The sequence below is a fragment of the Cucurbita moschata genome, unplaced genomic scaffold (assembly GCF_002738365.1).
Source record: "Cucurbita moschata cultivar Rifu unplaced genomic scaffold, Cmos_1.0 Cmo_Scf00037, whole genome shotgun sequence".
Lineage (NCBI taxonomy): Eukaryota > Viridiplantae > Streptophyta > Magnoliopsida > Cucurbitales > Cucurbitaceae > Cucurbita > Cucurbita moschata.
The window spans coordinates 1,114,558-1,122,365 of NW_019268553.1; the positions used below are offsets into that span (position 1 = coordinate 1,114,558).

Here is a 7,808-nt window from a genome sequence, read left to right on the forward strand (position 1 = left end):
AAAAAAAAAAAAAAAAAAAAAACAGACAAGATAAACAACCACATACCTGAAAGTCCAATCGAAATGTGGGGCTGAAAATTCATAGCTAAGTGCGTGCTCCAACTTCTGCCTACTTAGCAGATGCTAGCCGAAGAAATTGAACCAATTAAAAAAAAGGAGACCAACGGAAATTCACAAAGAGTGAAGCATTTGGGCAACTAACAAGTGCTCAATTCAATCGCATCAAAAACTTCGAAAAGAGAAAAAACACACACATACACGCTATCGTTTTGATATCGCATACAATTCAATAAACACACAGAGTATAGAGAGTATAGAATCAAGAATATGAGAAAATGATAATAATGGAATATGAGAAAATGATAATAATGGAGATTACTGAAGCATTTGGGCAACTAACAAGTGTTCAATTCAATCGCATCAAGTACTCCAAGAAGAAGAAAAAAAATACATACATACACGCTATCATTTTGATATTGCATTAAATTCAATAAACAAATAAGAGCATAGAATCAAGAATATGAGAAAACGATCAAAATGGAAAAAGAACCACTTTTTATTATGAAAAAAGAAAGAATGTTTGATTGATTGAGGTTTACTATCAATGAGAAAAAAAAAAAACTGAGCTATCGACTATCCTAATTGAGGCATAGATGAAATATATAAAATTAATGGATCCTAACATGAGAAACATCTTTGGGAGAGTAAAAAAAAATGGACATGTTACCACGGGCTCCTCATTGTGGCCAACAGAGAATATTTTTATTTCTTAACTTCGTTACTTTTTTGGTACTTGTAATTTTATTCTACTCCATTAAAGTTTTTTTTTTTTTTTTAAATGGGACTTTCAACATTTTGTTTGTGTCTAATAAGTCTTCGAATTACGAGAAGGCCATAAACTTTTAATCTTGTGTATAGTCACAATCATTTTAAAATTTAATAAGTCCTCGAGAAGGCCATAAACTTTCAATCTTGTGTACAGTCACAATCATTTTAAAATTCACCAAATCTATTGAAAGTTTAATAATTGTTAATATATACAATAATTTTATGACTAATAAACTAGTTAATTTCAGAAAATGTTAGAACATGCTACCGATCTATTAAACTTAAAAGAAGCCTACTAAACATAAATATAAAAGTATTTAAGGATGAAATTTATAGTTTAACAATTTTGCTATTGGCTCTTGATGTAACCAAAATTAGGGTTCCTTCTTATGTTTTTCTTATCTTTTGCCGTCATTAGGCCTTCAGTTTCGGTCACTTTCAGTCTAGTTTACTACAATGTTTTTTAGGTTGTGGGTCATTAGTAACTTGAGAGCCATAAACCTTATTACTTTTTGCAAATTTTGTTCTCTAAGAGTTGTAAGCCTAGACCAATCAAAGGTGAACAAACTTGTTGTGGAACGTTCAAATCTTAACTAAATATTTATTTTCTTATTCTGGACCAGTGATCACTACCTTCTATCTCGGGTTGAAATCAGTTCAATTTGAGTGTTCTAGATTTGTGTCAGGGGTCCTGAATACAAAGGTTTTTATTACTTGGCAAGCTAACGTCAAAGTGTATCTTCAAGGGAATGAAGCCAAATCAGTCATATAAAGGGTAGTATGGTACTCAACAGGCTGGTGGCTACTTCTTATATTTTCTGGATGTTGGACCCTACTGTGTTTTATTAAAATAAATGAATCCTCTAAATTATTCTCTTTTTTTCCAATCTTACAACGTTGAGTGCAGAGAGCCTCTAGATTCTAGTCACTTATACTCAACAATGCCACTAAAAATTAAAAGGCAAAACCTACTGAATAAGCAACTAAATATAAACGGCAATAGCATTAAACAAAAGTTACCAAATAATGATAAAAAAAAAAAATTTGCTGTGCATAGCGATGGAGTTTCCATGTTGATAGAACAAAAACAGTGAATATAAATTTTCTTTCCTTCATTTTAATTCTAGCGAGAATTAATTCTTTCGATGAAGGATTATATATGCATATATACAGGAGATGAACATTTGCCCGACCATATCACAAGCCTATCCTAAATGCATTTACTTCTACACACAGGTACGGAAAATTATGCTTCTAGGGGAGGGAGAGGGAAAAGGAGAGGTAGACTTCAGCAAAGAAATTACCTGGCGCTGCTCATCTCTTAGCTCATCTGATGACCTTACAGCTCCAGATTGAACTGTTCATTGCTAGATAGTAAGCTACATGTTAGTGAGACGGGAACAATAGGGGAATTATCGAGTTGTTAAAAACATCACCTAAATATTTGGACTCTTCCCCGGGAAGTTTGTAGACCTTTGAAAGAGAATAAATGCGCCACATTTCCATAATTCAATTCAGCAAGTTCTTCTTTACTGATGTCCAATAAAGATGCAACATAATCAAGGACAAGCATGTAATACGTTAAAGAAAAGAAAATGGAAAATGAACTAAGTCAAGATTAGAGATACGGACTTTTAATTTAAGAAACCAAACAAGGCCAGCACTATCCCCATTCTTGCTAAAGAGCAAGAAAGTTTATACATATAGGTTTTACCAGTATTAAAACCTGATATTGCAGATTATAAAATGCTATAAATGATCGGCAGAAAGCTGTTATGAAGCCTGTTGATATAATGAACCATGGTTTGCCAAGTTGTTAAGCCAACAATAGATGCCCCTTTCACTTTTTATTTTTTAATGATATTAGACGAACATGAATATCAATCAACCAGCTACGAATACAAGATTCGGTGAAGTACATTTTGGATGTCTGCTGGGTGATTGAGAATCTCTTTTGGCAGCATTGATGCATCTGTAAAAGAACAACGAATGTACTTTTTTTGTGAGCCTGTTGGGGCAGATTGTTCTCGGGTCTTAAGACATTCAGGAAGGGAAGGATCGCCTTCAACCAAATAGAGAGTCTAACTTTGACTTGGGAAGTGCTTAGGGTGCATCAGTCTCCAACAAAATCCTATCCGATGGCACCTGGAAAAATTCATGATGTTACAGCTATGAAGGATTTGGTGTGCTTCATTCTTTCAGATGGTGTATTCTAGATAGATGTTTTTACGACTTTTCAGTTATACAAGCCAACAGGATGAAATTGTTCGGACCAACTGGCTTTAGGAAGAATATTCCAATCCACCATCGTTTGTATTCACATATTCTTGTTTTGTATGCATATATCTTCTATTTTACGTACACACACAAGAATATCCAAGTTCAAGAAGGAGAAGGCACTAGTAACATGGATAAGCAACAAAGGTTCAGTATAAGTATCGGTTACTTTGTTCAGTCAGAATAATAGTCAACAACGATGGATTAGTAACTTCGGAAACCACCACAAAACATGATCTTAAGATGATTCCAGGAATACCGCTAGAAGAATAAAATAATTATCTAGAAAAGAATCATCTTATTCTCAATTTCTTCTCTGTTTTTTTCCCGTATTTCATCTAAAAATGAAATTTAGAACTTTAATTCCTAATAAAATATCTAAATCTCAAATTGATCTTCAAGGATACAGGTTTGGCTACAACTACCAACCTCTCCGACTGCTGCCTTTGATACAGCTTCAAAAAATCTCTTAAGTGTTTCAAGCCAGCCAGGAGTTCTTTCAGTAATTAATTGAGATACATTTATCAAATATCTTTGGATCTTGGAGGTGACAATGAGAATCAAAAGTCTCAATGTAGCAGACAATTACTTGAGTTCTTATGTCAGGAAACCAGATCTTAGACACTCAAAACAGATCCAAGACGAAGAGTTTGTTCTTATGTCAGCAAAAGAATATCAACTTACAGATTCTTCAAAATGTAATTAATCTTTTCAAGAAAATTCGTAAGAATATTTCCTGTTCAGAGAAAACCTACAGCTTCAATTACAGTATAAGCTTTAAGAAACTGGAAACTGCGATAGAGAAAACATAAGCAAAATCCAACAGCTAGAGCAGTACTTTCAATTTCCATTTGTGGATGATTAACTTCAAATTTAAAAGCCTGTTTCCGTTTAAATTTGATACTTCATAATGTAAGTTACCACGTCGAGACAGAGCATGAGAACATTTCCTTCTAGAGAAAACCTAATACTATAGTTACTGCAGAAGATTTAAGAACTTGGAGAATTTTAGCGAGCGAAGGAGACATACGAAAAATCGCACAGCGAGCACAGTACCTTCTTTATCCAACTACGAAGGATTTCAACTCATTTCAGTTCATTTCTTCATTATGTAAGTTATATATCAAGAATGCACGTAAGAAGATTTCCTGATCAGAGAAAACCTACGACTTCATTTACAGAAAATTTGAGAAACTGAAGAACGAGCGAGCGAGAGAGCGAGAGACAGAAATCACAAAGCTAACACAGTACCTTCGCCTTCCAATCACGAGCCCGAAGAACGAAGCGAAAACCAGAAACAAACCGAAAACGCGATCGATTTCAAAACAAGAAGAATATTTCGTCAAAATAAAGATCCAATTAAAACGTCTGATTAAATAAACGGTAGAGAAGAAAACTCAAACAAGAACACGAAGAAACAGAATGCAATAAACTTCAAGACAATGTCAAAGGCCGATGATACCTCGTCGAACGATGGAAGCAGAGCTTGGTTTCAGAAACCGCCTTCTGGCAAAGTAGAGCGCGCGCTTCCAACGTTGCCGCGTAGCTCTCCTGAATCATTTGAAAAGTGAGCTTTTAAGAGAAAAGAATATATATATAGGATTAAATTTCCCTATTTTTCTATTTTGACCCCCAAATTTTCAAAATATTGATTTTTGACCCTTTTGTAAGATTATTTTCACTTTAGTTCTGAAACTTACAATTATACATATTCAAGTGAATATATTAATATAAAGTATATGAATTATTTAAAATCATATAATAAAATAAACAAGTTTCATTTTCTTTCATATAAAAATAAAAGAAATATATATATATATATATATATATATATATATATGAGATGATTTTCAAGCATCAACAGCTCAAACCCTTGTGAGAAGTTGCATCTTCAAGTTGGAACCAGCTTTGCCAATTGCAAAATGGAATCAAGTTATCAAAAAAAAAAAAATCATATTATTAAAATGAATATGCGTAATTGAAATATAACGATAATACTTCATTATGCTCGTGTTCTTAAATTAAGAGAGATTTAGCTTATATTCTTGTAACAACCCAGCCTGAATCCATTGCTAGTAGATATTGTTTGTTTTAGCCCGTTACGTATTGTGCTCAATTTTCAACGCCCTTATAAGAATGTTTCGTTCCTCTCTCCAACCAACGTGGGATCTCACAATCCACCCTCTTTGGGTGTTAGCATCTTCGCTAGCACACCGCCCGATGTCTGACCCTAATACCATCTGTAATTGTATCTCACAATCTACCCCTCTTGGGGGCCATCATCCTCGCTGGCACACCGCCCCAATATCTAGCTCTGATACTATTTGTAACAGCTTAAGCTACCACTAGCATATATTATCTGTTTAGCCCGTTATATGTTGTCGTTAGCCTCATGATTTTAAAATGCGTCTACTAGGGAGAAGTTTACACACCCTTATAAGGAATATGTTTCACTTCCCTCTCGAACCAATGTTGAACTCACAATTCTAGACATTTAGCCTATCTCGAGCCACCAAATTTACTAACTCTATCAGGTGTATACATTCAAATCAGGAGCTTATTAAATTCATTATTTATATAATATGTCACATTATATAATTAAAATAAGATATTGATTTTTGTATTACCTAATTTGAAAATCCAACCCATCAAAGCTAAATCTTTGAATGTTTGGACCAAAAGCAACACCATATGCTCATGCTTTGAATGAACATAGCAAATCTATATTGCACATGTATTCACATGATGCTTAGGGCTTTACCCAATTGCCCATCACTTTCTCTTATTTTTTTTAAATGCCATTTTTAAAATTTTTAAATAATAATAATAATGATGATGATGTCATCATCTTTTATTTTTTAATTATTTTAAAAAATAAATAAAATCTCCTTTTTTTTTTAATTATTTAAAAATGAATCATTAATTTTGAAAGAAACGAGTCTAAGTCAACTTCACACCTTCTCTAATTATGAATTTGAATTCAAAACATCATTAACCCAACTCAAAATCCCTCTCTTCATATTTCAAAAAATAAATATTTTTTTAAAATAAAATAAAATAAACTCCTCTCAGCCAACCCCACCGAAGGGGACAAAGATGTCCATGTTCGAGTTCTTGTGTCCTTTTCGGTCATTAAATAAATAAATATTTTTTTTTGTCATTTTTTAAAAGGAAAAACTAATAAATTAAACTTTTAAATCCTATATACTACAAATAAATAAACATTTTCCATTAGCGCTTACTTCCTCCGTTGTAGTATATATATAAAAACCATGCATTTCCAAATTGGAGTAAAAATAACAAAAAAGAAAAACGAAAAAGCTTTGAAGCTTGCTTGATTGCTTGTCAATGGCGGAGCTAGAGGACCCAATTGTCATGGCGAAGCTGATCGATTTCCTCTCTTGTCTCCTCCAACGAGTGGCCGAATCCAATGATCGAAGCCTCTCTGTTCATCTTCAACCCCACAAAATCTCAGCCTTCCATGGCTTAACTCGCCCCACCATTTCCATCCAAAGCTACTTAGACAGAATCTTGAAGTACGCCAATTGCAGCCCCTGTTGCTTCGTCATTGCCTACGTTTATCTCGATCGCTTCGTTCAAAGACAACCCTCCTTCCCCATCAATTCCTTCAATGTTCATCGCTTGCTCATCACCAGCGTTCTTATTGCTGCTAAATTTATGGATGATACGTGAGTTTCTAATCTGCTTGACAGGGATTTTTTGAATATTTGGGGCATTTTTGAGTTTGCCTGCCAAATGTTTGATGAAATGCCTGAATGAACTCTGTTCAAGAATTTGGGGCATTTTTGAGTTTGCCTGCCAAGTGTTTGATGAAATGCCTGAATGAACTCTGTTTAAGAATTTGGGGAATTTGAGTTGAATTTTACTGAAATATGTAGTGGAATTCTTTTCAGGTGCTATAACAATGCATATTATGCAAAGGTGGGAGGGATCAGCACAATAGAAATGAACTTTCTTGAAGTGGATTTTCTGTTTGGTTTGGGGTTTCGTTTGAATGTCACTCCCACCACGTTCCATTCTTATTACTCATATCTTCAAAGACAAATGCTTCTGCTGCAGCCTCCTCTGATGAGCGCTGCTTCTTCAAAATCAGAGCTGCTTAGTTCAGCAAGAGCTTTGAAATCCCACTTCTGTTTTGATGAAGATGAAGCTTCCCTTACGAAGCAACAACTTGCAGCTGTTTGAACAAATTCCAACACAAATTTGGACTCAAACTTTGAAGAATTCAGCCCAAATGGAGCAAAACCCAGGTTTCAAAAGCATGAATTGGTTCTGTTGTTTGCCTGATTAGATAGTAATATTCAGCCTCTGACTGGATGAGCCTGTAATGTAGGGGTATCTCTCTCACACACACACACACCAACACAGCTTTGCAATTTTGGCTATGGCTGATTTGGGTCCTCGCCCTTTCATGATCGTCAGATCTTTGTTCTGTTTCTGATCTGTTTCTGTTCTGTTTGTGAGTTCTTGGGTTTCAAATCGTGTACAGATTAGATTCTTCTGGCGTTTTTAAAGATTTTGCAGCGTTTTGATGGAAATGGTATGGTTATTGAACACTGGAAGTCTCTGGTTTTGAGTTGATAATTTAAAAAAAAAAAAAAAAAAAAAAAAAAAAAAAAAAAAAAAAAAAAAAAAAAAAAAAAAAAAAAAAAAAAAAAAAAAAAAAAAAAAAAAAAAAAAAA

General features: G+C 34.0%; 1 protein-coding gene and 1 long non-coding RNA gene across 2 annotated transcripts; one reads left to right on the plus strand and one right to left on the minus strand.

The window, feature by feature from the left end:
- Positions 1-2,104: 2,104 nt before the first annotated feature.
- LOC111432087 lies at positions 2,105-4,651 on the minus strand. Its single transcript, XR_002708605.1, has 4 exons — positions 4,568-4,651; positions 2,748-2,973; positions 2,265-2,360; positions 2,105-2,195 (listed from the first exon to the last, which is right to left on the minus strand). It is a non-coding gene; the product is annotated as an uncharacterized LOC111432087 (long non-coding RNA).
- Positions 4,652-6,363: 1,712 nt separating this feature from the next.
- Positions 6,364-7,664, plus strand: LOC111432083 (cyclin-U4-1-like). The gene is made up of 2 exons (XM_023068883.1): positions 6,364-6,794; positions 7,020-7,664. Exons 1-2 carry the CDS (start codon positions 6,454-6,456, stop codon positions 7,309-7,311), a joined length of 633 nt encoding a protein of 210 aa, XP_022924651.1. The 5' UTR covers positions 6,364-6,453; the 3' UTR covers positions 7,312-7,664.
- The last annotated feature ends 144 nt before the right edge of the window (positions 7,665-7,808 follow it).

Bases quoted from the DNA above. Each gene is read 5' to 3' on its own strand.
- LOC111432083 (XM_023068883.1), top strand. From the start codon at position 6,454: ATGGCGGAGCTAGAGGACCCAATTGTCATGGCGAAGCTGATCGATTTC. The intron at 6,795-7,019 runs GTGAGTTTCTAA...AATTCTTTTCAG, and splicing joins GCTAAATTTATGGATGATAC to GTGCTATAACAATGCATATT.